The sequence below is a fragment of the Penicillium manginii genome (assembly GCF_028828005.1).
Source record: "Penicillium manginii strain IBT 31320 chromosome Unknown utg000005l:1.0-5665137.0:1.0-5668048.0, whole genome shotgun sequence".
Classification (NCBI taxonomy): domain Eukaryota; kingdom Fungi; phylum Ascomycota; class Eurotiomycetes; order Eurotiales; family Aspergillaceae; genus Penicillium; species Penicillium manginii.
This window is the reverse complement of record NW_026643106.1, coordinates 4034981-4050354: the sequence shown is the minus strand read 5'-3', so window position 1 is coordinate 4050354 and position 15374 is coordinate 4034981. Positions and strand designations below refer to the sequence as shown.

The following is a 15374-nucleotide window of genomic DNA, read 5'->3' as shown; positions in this document are numbered from 1 at the left end:
GATGTACTCAAATGCCAGATACGAACTGATACGGATGAAAATGGAACTGCAAAAAACTTCAAGTTGAAGCTATTCAGAATTGACACCGTAGACTGTAGCTACTGGTACTGGTGATTCATGAATTTCCATCTACAGATCAACCTCGGAATCTCACACTATATCATACTCCCCCTATAGCCTAACTAATACCTAGGGATACTTCCACCTAACCTAACCAGTCTTAAAATCCGCCGGCCCAGACCAAGCCCTCAACCTCTTCCCAAAAAACTGCAGCCCAAGAATGATAAAGAACGCCACACCAACAACCCCACACATAGTCCCCATCTGCTTAATAGTCCCCTCCTTCTCCGCCCACTCCACCATAAAATAACTAACAATAAACCCCCCCACAAGTCCTCCCAAAATTCACCCAAGCAGCAACCTCCCCACTCGCCTCGGGATAACTGTCCAAAACATACGAATTGATCGCAACAGTCACGACCATGATCCCGAATACGTACAGCCCCCACCCCAGCGCAGCAAGCATATAGTGATACTCGCGCTCCAGCGCAAACCCCATCAACACCAGTCCCGAAACAAGAAATGGCATCGAGAACCATACAGCGTAAAACCGGGCCTCGGGCTCAAAGCGGCCCCCGTTTCGGGTTGTGTATGTCTTTGCTATAAAATCATGCAGCCAGTGGCCGGCCACTTCGCCGAGAATAGCGGCTACGACGGGCGTGAAGTAGAAGAAGCCTATCAAGTTTAATATAGTCAGCCACATTCAACCAATTATATCAAAGGCCAGGGCCAAGGGGAGGGGGCAAGGGGGTGGGGGACAAGTTACCGATCGCCTTTGCATCAAACCCATAAACAGGCGCTAGGAAGATACTCAGCGTAGTGTTGATACCAACGACCCAAGCAAACATAAGCAGATACGCAAACGCCGTGACAAAGACAACAGGCTTAAGGATAATTGTCACAGGCCGCATGACCGCCTCGGAAAAGCTGTTCTGGATATACCCCGAGCGCACCTGCTGGATGCCCAGCATGCGCTGCCAGCGCGGTCCATTCGGGACTAATTCCGGCTGCACGGTTTTGCGGTCGTAGTACGTTTCGTCGACGAAGAGGGTTATTGCTGCCAGACAGAGGCCTGTTTCGATTGCGTAGAGGCCGAAGGCCCATTGCCAGATTTGCGTGTTTACTATGAATGAGGCGAGGAGAGGGCCCATGTAGGGTGATAGGATTATGAAGCCGGACCAGATGTTTATTTTGCGCGCGTGTTCGTGGAAGAAGAACATGTCTTTTATGAACATTAGGCCGCCCTGATCTATTGTGTTAGTAAACTTGAAGGATGTTGAGGGAGGGGGGATCTGAGGATGGTGGTGGAATCGAAGGAACGTACTCCCTGCGCGACGGTTGAGAAAAAGCCGTTGAGGATGCGTGCGGCCTGATATATTATTTTAGCATGTCGAGCTTGAAGGTTGGGGCTCGAACCGAGGAGAGTCCTTGTATATATGATCATCATGATAAACTGGTATTATTGGGATTAAGACGTACCATGAACGACTCGAAGCTCTGTGCAGCAGCACACCAAACAGCCGTCGCAAGAGCAAGTAAAGCCCACCAAAAAAGAATCGGAAACCGGCCGAAATAAGCCGAAAGAGCGACGATGATGGGACCAGCTGCTCCGAGCATGAAAACGTTGCCGACTTGTGAGTGATTCACGACGTTGGGGTCCATGTTCCACTCTCTAGCGTCATTAGTTAGTAATAAATACTACAGGGATAGTATCAAGTACGCAGAAACGAGGATGGATTGGTTGTTCAAGTTACTTACTTCCCCTGCGGCACGAGGGTAACAGCACCCGTCGCACTCCCATAATCAGGCAAGAAAGCCGTGCAAGAAATGATAATCAGAATCAAGTGTTTGCGGAACGGGCTCCAATTAAGAGGGTCATTGGGTGAGTCGCTGGGCTGTGGGATGAGGATTGTTTTCCCGTCTGCTGTTGTTTTTAAGTCTTGGTTCTGGGCGAGTGTCGTGTCTAGGATGTAGCCCTCGCGTTCGCCGATGGCTTCTAGATCAACGGCGGGTGTGTTGGGCGTGACTTTCTCCATGTGAGCGTCGGAGTCGGTTTTGACGCTGTCGACAGACATTGCGTCGGTTGGTAGCTTTATTTCAATTCTCCCTAGAAAAGAAATTGGATGGAGTCCCCAGCGACCAGATAGTGACGCAAGGAGGCAAGAAAGGCAGGGCAATTGAAACTCGAATCTTATTCTTCTTCTATTTTGAAAATATGGGGAAAGGCATCATTAACCCCTTTATACCTAGCCCCAATGCGAATGTGGCTAGCAGAAGCAAATCAAAACCAGTACCCCGTAGTAGTCCGGGGAAACCCCCTTCGGCAGAGGAAGTAGGGCTTCACAGCCGAGATGTGCCATCGCATGGCTGACAACGATCTTTATAATCGAGGTTTAATTGGACAAGTGCCAAATAGGCTGAATAGCTGCGCTGTGATTTGTCGCTTGAGAGCTCATTTGTTTTAAGGTACGTGGTGCTAACTTCTTGGTTCAATCCCGGCTGTTGTGGGGGTGGAGATGAGGCTTGGCTCCCCGGTGTTGTTGGTTGTGAGGGTGAGATGTGGGACTCTCCGGCTTGACTGGTGTCAACTAGGACCCTCGCGATTCCCCCGCTCTGTTGATCTGGTCTTGTTTTGGCTAGGTTGATTTGTGAGACGGAGGGGTCTCTGGAGTTGGTAATGCTGGGTTGGACGGTTCGTGCTTTCTTTTGCACGATCGGCGCTGTTTGACTATCGATGGCGATGGACTAAACGATGTTCTGAGAGGGCCTTGGTGTCACGTTGTTGATATATGGCAAGGCCGACTGGTCCAAAATGTTGATCTCTATCGAAGTGAATTTGACTGGTCTAAGGTAATATCGACTTAGTATTCCCGTAGTCTGGGTGAACCTCTAGGGCTAAATATTTGGTGGGAAGTACTGTACTCTCGAGGATTTCGAATTGCCTTTCGAGAAGCAAGATGTATGATGCCCTAGAGTTGCGATTGATAAGTAGATTTAATCGAGCATCTTCAATTGTTTGATATGACCTACAATTTCTTCTTTCGATCGGACCCGAACCTCCGCCAGGAGTGGAACGTATCAAAAAATAACGAGTTTTTGAACTACGAGCGTGAGGGTCCTCAAAGCCGAATTATGAGTACCGATCAACTATTTCATTGTACTGATATTCCGCCATTAACTCTTAAATGTCAGAAAGATCTCGATTTTAGTGATTAGACTCTGATTATTGCGTAATGAGGATTCTCATTCCGAAAATCTGGTAAATGTCCCTGCCTAGACGACTTCAGGTTTCATTTTCCTGATCTGTCTTCTTAGTTTCTACCTAGGGAAAGATATCTTGCCTGTTAAATTTCATGGCGTAGATAAATTTCTATGGTGCCAGGGCACTGGCTACACCTTGACCTCGGAGTATTCTTATTACCACACGGCCTGAGAACGAATGAAACAAATTACTCTTCACTTAGATCCAGACAGCGAAATGTAATAGAGACATATCATGAATGACGAACTGGCCGAACGACGGCCACCAGGATCTATGGACATTTAAAAAGATTCGCCTGCACCAAATAACTCACACACCGAATTAGCAATTCTGTGGTGTTTGTGAGTAGGTAGCGATAGATTTGGTCTCCCTTAGCTTCCTCGTGCGAAGGCCCACTATAATCATTGCGAGAGTCGCAAGGACCTCCGGGAGAAACATGAGAGTAACTCGGATATCGGTCTTCCCATAGACTGGACTGATATCTCTGCGTTGCGTACAGACCGCAACAAGGCTGTACATGACACGGATTCCGATGAATAGAAGTGCGACGACCGCTCCTTGGAGAAGCTAGTAAGAAAATATCGTCAGTGATATGGTAGATAAATAAGAAATGCAATATGTGAATTGGAATGCATACTGCTGTGCCACCTTGGTATCCGGGAAGACCCTTTCCCCCCAATGTTTGAAAGCAGAGAAAAAAAGGCCCAAAACACCTGGAAAGCCCACGCGAGAACGGCTAGGGCTGTACCGGTTTTCCAATGCTGAAGACTGTGTGGTTTGGGGTGACCCTGGTAAATATCCAAGGAACCCATGATTGTCAACGCCATGGAAGTAGCCATTAGGGCTGTGGTGCCTATAATAACAGAAATTCCGAGGAAGCGGCTGCCAGATGGATTGCGGTATGTTCGACTATATCGATTAGCTGTTTGAACCACTCGACAAGCTCAGTATGAACATACGCCTCATGTACTAGTCCATCAACGCCAAGAATCAATTGTAAGATACCAACACTTTGAATGATGTTGGCAGCTAGACTCTCGCTGTCACAGATACCCAGTATGCCGCCGACTATTCGAGCGAGACAGAAGACGGACAGGTAGTACCATGGAAGGAAACCGGCCCATCGGTGAGTGACGAAAATATAAGCAACCACTGGAGCGAGGAGCAGATAGACCGCAAGATCAGCGGGAAATACGCCGTTCATTTCAATTGAAGGCTGAAATATTCCAGAGGAGAAGGAGAAGGAACTGAGAGATATGATAAAAAAATCGCAAGGTCGGAAAGGGGGCAAATTTTAATGTAGCTATTTTTGTGAAAGAACATAAACTTCTCTTGGGAGGACGGTTTAAATAAGGCTGAACTAGAAAAAGATACTTAATGTGCCGAGCAAGATTATTCCGAATCGAAGAGCCTAAAATGAGACACTCTGGTTTCAGTGTGCATCATCGCGACAAAAGCGAAGTCAATACCAGGTCAGATTGGGGCTTAAAGGCGAAACTGTAGAATTAGCAGGATCGCCGACCTTAGCGTCATTCTGTGGGCAAAGGACAGCCAATGAATCCTTCTAGCACACCGAGGGCTGTGGGGCTACAGGCAGCACCTGGCCCACCTTTTCATACTGGTTACCCTTGTTAGTTTAGCTTTAAATACAGACCAACCCACCCTCCTGCACCTTGCATGTCAGCCTTCCCTGTTTGACCTGGTTGCCTCACCCGGACACCAGCTCTTAGCAACTGCAATAGATGATTTACAGAGGAAGACCTAGTCCCGGATGTGGGCTGTGCCGTGCGCGGCGTCGAGCGGTATGCAAATCCTTGCGATCACTATAAACCTTCGGAGTGCTCACTGAATAAGTGCGACCGGGGCCGACCATCATGCTCGCAATGTCGAAGAATTGGTCAAAATTGTCCGGGATACCAAGATCCGAATGCGTTACGATTTTATGACCAGAGCGACGAGGTTGTTGCAAAAGCCCAGGCTCGACATAAAACCCGCCAAAAGCCCCAGGAGCCGACTATTTTAACCCAACTCGCGCCCTTATCCTCCAACCCCATTTCTGAATATCCTGAGGAGTGGGCGACATCTTATACAATCGCATTTTACGTCGGCACCGCCAAAAATCGTGGTGTACTGCCCTTTGTGCCGGAATTGATAAGCCAAGTTCCTTCCCCAGCTCTTGAGGCCGCGGTCAAGGCTATAGGGCTGGCAAGCATTGCCAAGATACACCAATTACCAAAAATAAAGTATATTGCGAGGCAGGAATATGGAAAAGCTCTTCTTGCCACAAATAATGCATTGCACGATCCATTCATGGCAAAATCAGATTCCACCTTGACGGCTGTCATAATGCTTGGAATGTACGAGGTAAAATATCATTCTGATCCAACACTCAGTCCGATCTAACAATACTATAAGGTTATCGCAGGTTGCAGTTTAGATATGATAGAAGGCTGGTTAAATCATGTTCAAGGATCTATGAAGCTCTTGGAATTACGGGGCACAGGGCAACTTGAATCCAGGAGAGGACTTGAGTTATTTACACTGATACGCATGCAGATCGTAAGTCAATGGGTCCGAATACTTTTCAAAATTATAACTGACCTCAATTAAAAGATGATAAGCAACATCTTTTATAAGCGAAGGATCTCCACTTCAGTTGCCGCATTATCAGAAATTGCATGGTCTCGCCGAAATGATCAAACCCAGGCCCTTGAAGAGTTTCTCAGAATCCTAATCCAGCTAGGAGAGCTCTCAGCCGATATTCATGGTGCCTACAAGGATGGAGGCGATAGAGCTGCCGAGAACCCTGGGCCATTTATCAGAAGGGCACTTTACCTTGATGCCGATCTAGTCTCATGGTCAATGTCCTTGAGCCCTCCCTGGCGCTATAATGTCATGAATACGCCCGCACACCTCCGAAGCAAGATTGATTCATACTCATATTACTATGGTGATACTTATCATTTGTTTAATTCTGTTTCGTTTGCCTCTGGGTGGAACAACTACTATCAAACGCGCATCGTCATACAGGAGATTGTTCGATCGCTTTGTATGCGCACGGTGGGATCTGGAATGGCAGATACTTCCCACAAGACGATAGCTATGGCCAACACCATCAGTCGACAAATGATTCACTCTATATGTGCGAGTGTCCCATATCATTTCAATTCAGGAGAGGTTGGTGTGGGTGTGGCTTTCCGGCTTCTCTGGCCACTTTTCATCACGGCAAATTGTGGGGCAACAACACCTGAGATCAAGGATTGGGTCATGAAGACACTCGAGCTTGTTGGAAATACTGCAGGTATTCAACAAGCCCTGATGATGTCACAGTCTGTGAAAAAAGGACACAATATCGCCCTGATACCGGGGACTTGATTACTGGGGGGTGGGCAAAATGGGCATAGTTACCCCCGACTGGGGTGAAGGGGGAAGTTTGTTAAGGATGTTACCTCGAAACGATACTATTCTACTATAAAAAAACAAGACGATGTGAATTAATTCTGTCAAGCTCTGCTATAAACCGACGGGCTCCTGTCCCAATAACCCCCCCAACCCTTGCGAGAAAGACGTAGATTGAGCTTCGCGCCTGGCGAGTTGGTATGTTAGATTTTTTAATTAACGAACGGCAAATTCGGAGTACATACATGAAATTAAAAGGATCAAGATCCCCCCCGGCGCTGGGTTTGTTCCAACTGGCGGGTACATTTCTCCCATTCCTGGGTTCGTTCCTCCCATGGTCGGGTACATTTGTCCCATTGATGGGTTCGGTCCCGCTGTTGTCTGCGAAAATGGTGGGGACTGCTGGCCCAATCTGTCTCGAGAAACAGGCCGCGGTCCTTGTGCGCTAGGATCGGATCCTTCCTTCTTCTCCTTCCTCTTTTTCAGCAAATAAGGAATGAAGAAAAAACACATCGCACTGGTGTATGGGTGAAGTCTTTTTTTAATTTTTCCGCTTTCCAGATTCAGAAATCAGGAGAGGATAGGTGTAGCAAGATGTAAACACTGAAGTGAAAAAGAATGGTGGAAGAAAAATGAGGATATGAATTTGCGAAGATTCGCTGCTCTGATTTGGAAGTTGTTTCTTTCACAGCGAAGTTTGGAAAGCTCCTAGGAGATCCCCCGGTTTTAATATAATTAGTGTTAAGAAATAGACACATTTCAATTCTTTTGGCCCGCTCTTTTTACGCACGAGGCTGACTTGATAACAGAATGTGGGCTGTAAATCAAAACAAAGCTAATCCGAATTGGGCAATCGGTTCGCAGTTTGTAACTTCGTGTAGGTTTCGCTCTCAGCTGAAATCATAAGCCCCACTGAAGAAGCTTTTCTTTTGGTTATGAAGGGATGGGGGCGGTTTTAAGGTGCAGTGGAAATTTCCCATTTAGTATGAAAGTGCGAGTATGGGAGTGCGAAGGGCAGTGCTAATATTCCGTACTGGAAATCTTTTACTATTCCAGTCTTATCGACGCCTGTCGCTTTTCGGTGGGGTAAGGTGGACTATTGGTCGTATACGGCCGTAACCACGGCCGTACTAACGCACCACTGGCTTCTCACGGCATAAACAAGTATTTTCACCATTCGGAATTAGATCCCGCAGATCTATTTCAAAAATGGTAATCTCTCTTCGTAATTATGGTGACGCAACTTTCCAGTGGGCTCCCTCCATTGGTAAACTTCTAACAAGTTTCCGGGGATCGAAAGCTTAGAATATCCATTCTTGCGTCCACATCTTAATGAACTTGAACGGAGAAGGCTTCGAACTCCGACTGACTTATGTACTTATCCGCTTTGTGCCGAGGTGTATCGCCTATCGTATGTTAACTTGGGAATAATTATAAGAAAGAAATGTCTCCAAAGCGGTAAAGGGTAGTTTTAATGGCTGGAACGTGCGAGAGATGAGCGATGGTATAAAAAGTCTGCCCAATTTCCATCCATGGATGGCGACACTAGAATTTAAAGTGCAAAGAAATCCGAACAAGCGGAGATCCAGTCAATTTCTTTTTTGAGAAAAATAACTGTTTTTCGATGAGCAGAAGTAGAAGCTGACCTGTGTCAAACAAGATGAGTGCACTTGGCTTATGCTCCCTTCAGATATATAATAAATAGTGGCTGCATATTTCTTGTCCGTATGGATTTTATTTCAGAAATACCCCTAATAGCTCGCTTTGTTGTCAAATTTCCAACACTTTTAAGGGTGTGCCTCGGGCATCCAAGATTGCCGTTCTCCGCTGCGAGCCCCTCTTTTCTCTCGGCCCATTCGCATATTATCACCACTTTGATCATTCTGGGAATCTGCCAAGCCGGAATGGTATGTCATAAGGCCATGCATGTTCGCAAATGGCACTAGCTTTGAAGATAAGCCTTTGCTGAAGCTCCCCATACAGCTGCTCGCTTATAAAAGTGGAAACCGGGCGCATTTCCATCATTGAGTCCATCTATTGCATCTGCCAGGGCGTCCCCAAGTCCTTCTTCTTTGATTTCTGGAAGGGTGTATAGCAAAGTTTTGAATGAAAACACTATTGCTTTACTTCGAGGAAGCCGGTGCAGAAATTGCCTCTCTACACGAACCCGAGCCTTTTGCATGTCAGCGTGTGTCATAGAAAGAAGAGGAACGGGCTTTTCAACTTACAACTCTGATATCCACCTCTTCCTGGGGAATTTTCTCGCCTTCGTATAGGTGGTTCCCAGATGCAGTGAAGAGTTGATCTGTAGTTGTTATCGTCCACTAATCACCAGTCAGCTGCGCCAGTTATTAAGAAGGATGTTCATACATTGGCTCTTTTAACAAACCTTCCAGGCTTAAGCTTCGCAAAATATCGATCCATACTTTTCTCCAGCTTCTCTTTGTAGCTCGGCACGGGTTTGTGGATATCTCGGAGCTTCATGTTAAGCTTTTTGGATGTATTAAACCCATTCGGGAAACAAGTTACAAAGCCTTTCAGAGTGAAGCTGTCGCCATCTTCCGACGGCAATAAGAAGAGGAAATCATCGTCCACGAGGCCACCGAGAGTTTTAAGTGTTTCCCTTGGCGTTTCGCCTGGAGACATGGACAAATCCTCTCCGGTGATCAAGTTTCGTAGAACTGGTGAAATGCCGCCCGCGGAAGGTCTTACTTCAAACATACGCGGATATCTTGTTGGAAGATATGTTCCAACCAGCCATGTGTAAAGCTCATCAACAGCTGGTTTGACAGAATCCTCAGATGCTAGTACTGTATTGGGGAATTCTGCCATGAGTTTCCTTCGAAGCATGATACGGTCAAGGTAGTTCTTGTCCATTTCGATAAGTTCATTCACCGTCGTTTGTTGGATACCTTGAAATATATTAATGAATCTGAAAGCATGAAACAAAATAGAAAAGCTCACTCATTGTCAAGTTGTATTTTGGGTTAAATGGTCGAATTTTGATGGGTTCCGTCGTTTTCCAGTCAAAATCCGGAAGTGGTTCAACTGGCGGATAATCATCCTCGTGCGTCGAATCAGTAGATTGTGGTTTCGGAGCGGTTGTGGAGTATATTGCTTTCCCCCACGTACTAAAAAGCAAGACGAAGCTTGAAAGAAGACTGATACAACAGAAAAGTGTAGGCCACATTGGTGGCCAGTGCCAAATCGTGTCTAAATACATCGCATATAACAATAGTAGATAGACCAGGTTATTCGAGTGGTGTAGGCAGACTTATCAGGAATGATTAAAAAAAAGTTTTGCATTAAAAGAAGCTATCGTGCGACAAGCAACCTTTAAGGCTACAAAATGAATGATCACATCATGTTAAATCTACCCCGCTGCGATATTTGAGTACATACATAACTTGCATCCGCTCTTACCTTTGAGTTTATCATCTTCGATAGCATACTGCTCATTTGGCCTCCTTCATATGGTAACTCTTCCTAGGTCTCTATCATATTATGTCAGAATGAGCGGAAAATAAATGATAAGAACTTGCCGCGGGGTTACCCCGCACAACCTTATCTTCAAATGCTCATTCAAACTTCCTGTTTGAGCTAGGATCCACATAGAAGGGTTGCTTGGATAAAGTTTGTAGATGTCATACTTCCCATTTGACTTTTATCCAATCTGTCATTAACCGATAGCGCACCGGCCTCTTTGGCGAATTTTGGATTCTGATATCTTTCAAGAAGTTCTAGTCAAAGAAAAGCAAACTTCAATTTAGATCGTACATACTTTCAAGTAGCGTTGATTGCTACTCTTCTTGCGAGAACTAAAGAATAGGGAAGATGTTGAGATGTCGCCTATAGACCACTCTCGGAGATCTCCAGGCCGGAGTTACTTTTGATCAACCGGCTCCATGATCGAATGTTCCGCCCCCAGTAGTAAAATACCAGAGGGGAAGGAAGAAGTAACAGGCCTAAGCATGCGAGTAAAGTGGATGTCCATTCGATACCGAGCCTTCTGTACAGTAGCGGGCCCCAAAGAGGGAAGCTTGCTGACACCAAACTTCGAACACCAACATGGATGGAGATAGCTGAGTTGGCGTTGGTTAAATAAACATCGATTATGTAAACCACGCCAGTGATGAAGATCAGCTGAAGTGAAAACCCCACAAAGAAACAAGACATGACCTGGCAGAACCAATTTGTCCGCATTGACCAGCCAAACCAGAGCAGAGCAGGTGGAAGAATGAAACCACCCAAAATCATTGGTGGTAGACGATCTTCAGGGATTGAGAGCCCGGTCCGCTCATGCTTGGGCCGATAAAACGCGATGGTATACCACGAGGAAACAAGCCAAGCAGAGAGAACACCGAGGAGAACACTTATGAAAGGTAGACTGCTCATAGGGGCTGACCAACCACGATGCTGAAAAGCGAAGGGAAACATTTGGTATGAAAGGTAGAGGGTTCCATAGACAAGGGTAAGATAGATTGTAATGATTATCAAGATGGGCTCTCGTGTGATCATTTGTAAAGGCAGTTTAAGATACCGTTGAGCTAGTAGACTGAAATCCATACCTCCTTCCCTCTCGCTCAAAGTTTGATATCTTGAATCGTTCATCTTTTTGCGAGTCTGGGAGGCCTTTCTGTCAAGGATGATTTGCCGGGAGGATTCGCGAAGCGCGAAAGGGGCTGTGGCACCAATTCCAACACAGACCAGTAGAGTCATCCAACCAATCCATCTCCATCCATACCGTGAAAGAGCGAAGCTCCCCGCGATCGGGCCAACAATGCTTCCCATGTTCATCGATGTGGCAGAAAGCCCAATAGCGACAGCGCGAGTGGAAGGCCCCCATACTTCTGCTAGCATTCCCGAACCGACCGCCAGCACTGCACTTCCAATGGCACCCATGAGGAATCGTGAAATTATCACAGTTTCAATGTTTTGTGCTAGAGCGAGGGGAATTTGGAAGATGGCGCAGCCAATCAGCCCTGTCAAAAGCATCGCTGCATGACCATATATTTGCGATAGGGGGGCGAACAGAAGAGGCCCTGCAGCAAAGCCTGCAACAAACAAAGCAACGCTCAGGTTTGTCACTTCTACTGAGACACCATATTCGCTGGCGACAACGGGTCCAGCGGGTCCAAAATCACTGGACGCAAATGTGACCGCGAAGACTATGCAGCTACCGATCACGGTGAAAGCGATTTTCTTCAGCAGCGGCCAGTTGAATGGGTCATTTGGGTCATCACAACCATTCCAATCAACAACAAACGAATCATTGACTAATTGATCACGAGTTTTTGGCATTTCCGAGATTCTATCGCAATTCACATCTTTAGAAAATCCTGCTTTCGGCGGCGTCGCTTGGGGCTCCATCTGGGGGAGAGACATGGAAAGGTTTGTTGATGGCCTTTGTTCGCGATATATGCCCGTGAGTAATTTTCAAAAGTGAAGAAACGTGAGCCTTCCGCATGCGATGTCGTAGTTGAATCCAGAGGTTGCTGCAAATGACAAACTCGCTTAAGCTGAGTTGTCCGAGCTACCTCGGAGCGAAGGCCGAGGCGAGCAGTTAGTCAAGAGCCTACTCGAAGCTGTGAATGACCCGAGTGGACCCAAATTGTAGTCAGCCAATGGCCAGAGGTAGACATTGCAAATCGCAAAGATAACGGTCTCCGGAATTCCTGATATGAGAATCGAGATTTGAAATTCGAACGAGCAATGCCGGGGATTCGCCCGATATCTTATTTCTAATATGGTCAAAAGAAGCTAGATACAACTCATCTTCCACAGTACATTGCAAACTTAATGGTCATGGGTAGTGAACATTGGAGTTAGCTTCTCATGGAGGATGGAAACCGGGAAATGGTGCATGCATGCGAATATCCATCAGAGTTAGAGTCAGAGAGGGAGAGGCCGGGAAGGCGGGATGTGAGTGCCTGTTGTGGTGCCTGAGGCCTACTAACCCCAATAACTTCTTGCAGGGACCATGCAGGCATCTGGACGGCTTTGACTTTCTCAAGCGAACGGGGGTCATATCTCACATGTCCCAGGCCATTGGTTTCAAGGGCGGAAGATAAAACTATCCATCGCTCTAAGCGGGGTCAGAACGAGATATGTTCAGCGATGTTTCCCCAGAGCAATTCTACTGTGTCTTGGTATGGAGTTACCCCGCACAACCTTATCTTTAGGTACTCATTCAAACTTCCTTTTTGAGAGAGGATCCACATTAAAGGCTTTCCTGTGGGCCCGGATGTCCTTTCAAGGGAGAATCTGGTTATGAGATCCTGATGGTGACCTATAGGGCCATACCATTATTGGCTGCTCGATGCTTCTGGCTGCTCGATGCTTCTGACTTTCCAGGGGTCCTTCTTATCAGGCTTAATTTTAGTCGATGATGCCCAGGTGCAGGATGAGGGGTTTTATGTAGTATTCCTCGGGTGTCGGCAGGAATAGCCATGGAATATTACTAGTATAACTGTGTCTGAGGGCTAAGTATAAGTATTTGGCGGAATGTCTGCATTCGAAATTCTTCAAGTCCCGGAGATATGGTCATAGTTTTTCAATTGAACCACAACATCAGATATTGACAAACAACATTGGAACCTTCAGGTTGGAACCATCATGTCAGATTCCCAAGCGTACAAAACAGACGAACATGACAAAAAAGGTGAATCCATGTCAGTATATTCTCATTTGAACTAAATTGACTACTAATGCCTACATAAGCCGATGAGCTTGGTCTAGCTGATCAAGGTCCCATCAAAGGAATCATCGAATCGGCAAATTTGGAGCTTCTAGGTCTGACGCAACAGACCGAGCGATCTCTTGGGACATTTCAAATTATCGGCGGTGGATGGAATATCTGTAACAGCTGGGCAGGTATTGTCGGCACTCTCGCCATTGGCATTAGTGAGGGAGGGACAATCCTTCTGCTCTATGGAATCATTATCATGTTAGTCTTTGGTGGATGCTGCGCTACAACATTGGCCGAACTGTCCTCTGTTTACCCCACTGCGGGTGGGCAATATCACTGGACTTCTATTCTGAGTCCGAAAAGATACAGCCGCATCTTGGTAAGATTTGCTCGCTTGCTTGATCATAATTCGAAACTAATAAATTATACAGAGCTACAGCTGCGGTGCTGTTAATATTTTTAGTTGGATTTCTATCAGCGCAGGTGTCACTATTTTACCTGCACAGTTCATCCTTTCCATGGCTATCTACAACAACCCGGGATATGAGGCGAAAACATGGCATTACTTTCTCATTTACCAAGCAACTAATATCCTTGTTCTTCTTTACAATATTTTCGCCATTCGCAGAACTTCCTGGGTACATGATGTTGGATGTAAGCTTTCTTATGAAAATTGACCTTGAAATTTGCTTACTTATCTCACTAGTCATTGTTTCACTTTCCTCCTTCATCGTCATCCTGGTTACGTGTCTTGCACGAACACCGGAAATGTCATCAGCCGAATTTGTATGGACCACGTTTATCAATCAGTCCGGATGGAAATCTGACGGAATTGCATTTTTGACCGGTATGATCAACCCGAACTACATATATGCTGGAATTGATGGCGCAATACACTTAGCTGAAGAGTGCGGAAATGCCACAATCGCTGTACCATACGCACTCATGAGCACACTGGTTATTGGGTTCATTACATCATTTACTTTTGTCGTGGCTATGCTATACTCTCTTACAGATATTAATGCTGTCATTGAAACATCTACTGGGTATTCTGAGCTCTCCCGATGAATGAAAAATCAGTTAGGCTAATAATTGCTCTAGAGTTCCAATCTATGAGATTTGGCTTCAAGCCACACGTTCTGGAGCCGCCGCAACGACTTTTATTACTCTGCTAGCTGTCATTGCGCTATTCTCGCTCAATGGCTGTCAGCAAACCTCATCCCGCCTAACCTGGGCATTTGCTCGAGATGATGCCATGATATTATCGAAGTTTATCGGTCGCATCCACCCGCAACTTCAAGTACCGGTCTATGCATTGTTAGCTAATGCTGTCGTTATATTTATCATTGGATGCATCTATCTTGCCTCATCGACAGCTTTCAATGCTTTAATTGGAACCGGACTAGTTCTGCAGCAAGTCTCATTTTGCTTCCCGGTCGCCTTGCTTATTTTCCGAAGGCGTTCATCAACATATTTGCCACCACACAGATTCTTTAACATGGGAAATCTTGGGTGGGTGTCAAACATCGCTACTCTCGTTTTTGGAATCGTGACTCTGGTATTCTACAATTTCCCGGCCGAAATGCCCGTCACTGGTGGGAACATGAGTACGTTTGCAACTTTCTTAAATCTTGCATCAATTCTTCTTTGAGATGAGAAGCTAAAGTTCAATTAGACTACACTTCTGTTGTGATCGGCGCCATGGCCCTATTCTCGATAGGCAACTGGGTTTTCCATGCGAATAAAAGCTACCAGGGGCCACGACTTCCCTCTGAACTAAGTTGAATACCTTATCAGAGGAACAAGGAGGCTTTCTTTCAGCCTTTGATCGAAGAAATGTATAGCTTTCTTAGTGCAATTTCTATATTTCCACCTGAATAGTGTTTAGAAGTTTGCTGCTACTCTTTTAATATTAAGCTTTGAAGATCCAGAAGGTCATTGGCAACTGGCTACATCATTATCTTG

At 46.0% G+C, this 15374-nt stretch overlaps 6 protein-coding genes across 6 annotated transcripts; 2 read left to right on the top strand and 4 right to left on the bottom strand.

Annotated features, from left to right (window-relative positions):
• Window positions 1–370: 370 nt before the first annotated feature.
• Window positions 371–2135, bottom strand: N7533_007846 (uncharacterized protein; the record flags this gene model as incomplete). Its single annotated transcript, XM_057104496.1, has 5 exons — window positions 371–735; window positions 827–1304; window positions 1385–1429; window positions 1540–1732; window positions 1819–2135. 5 exons carry the CDS (start codon window positions 2133–2135, stop codon window positions 371–373), a joined length of 1398 nt encoding a protein of 465 aa, XP_056959453.1.
• A 1508-nt stretch (window positions 2136–3643) lies between these two features.
• N7533_007845 (uncharacterized protein) lies at window positions 3644–4526 on the bottom strand (the record flags this gene model as incomplete). The annotated part of the gene is made up of 2 exons (XM_057104495.1): window positions 3644–3889; window positions 4233–4526. 2 exons carry the CDS (start codon window positions 4524–4526, stop codon window positions 3644–3646), a joined length of 540 nt encoding a protein of 179 aa, XP_056959452.1.
• A 1346-nt stretch (window positions 4527–5872) lies between these two features.
• On the top strand, window positions 5873–6697 carry N7533_007844 (uncharacterized protein; the record flags this gene model as incomplete). The annotated part of the gene is made up of 2 exons (XM_057104494.1): window positions 5873–5881; window positions 5936–6697. The coding sequence occupies 2 exons, from the start codon at window positions 5873–5875 to the stop codon at window positions 6695–6697; spliced, it is 771 nt and encodes a 256-aa protein (XP_056959451.1).
• A 1966-nt stretch (window positions 6698–8663) lies between these two features.
• Window positions 8664–9944, bottom strand: N7533_007843 (heme-dependent oxidative N-demethylase family protein; the record flags this gene model as incomplete). The annotated part of the gene is made up of 3 exons (XM_057104493.1): window positions 8664–8936; window positions 9092–9633; window positions 9686–9944. 3 exons carry the CDS (start codon window positions 9942–9944, stop codon window positions 8664–8666), a joined length of 1074 nt encoding a protein of 357 aa, XP_056959450.1.
• A 626-nt stretch (window positions 9945–10570) lies between these two features.
• N7533_007842 (uncharacterized protein) lies at window positions 10571–12091 on the bottom strand (the record flags this gene model as incomplete). Its single annotated transcript, XM_057104492.1, has 1 exon — window positions 10571–12091. The coding sequence occupies one exon, from the start codon at window positions 12089–12091 to the stop codon at window positions 10571–10573; it is 1521 nt and encodes a 506-aa protein (XP_056959449.1).
• Window positions 12092–13370: 1279 nt separating this feature from the next.
• On the top strand, window positions 13371–15194 carry N7533_007841 (putative choline transport protein; the record flags this gene model as incomplete). Its single annotated transcript, XM_057104491.1, has 6 exons — window positions 13371–13392; window positions 13442–13788; window positions 13841–14063; window positions 14116–14455; window positions 14511–15016; window positions 15085–15194. The coding sequence occupies 6 exons, from the start codon at window positions 13371–13373 to the stop codon at window positions 15192–15194; spliced, it is 1548 nt and encodes a 515-aa protein (XP_056959448.1).
• Window positions 15195–15374: the final 180 nt, after the last annotated feature.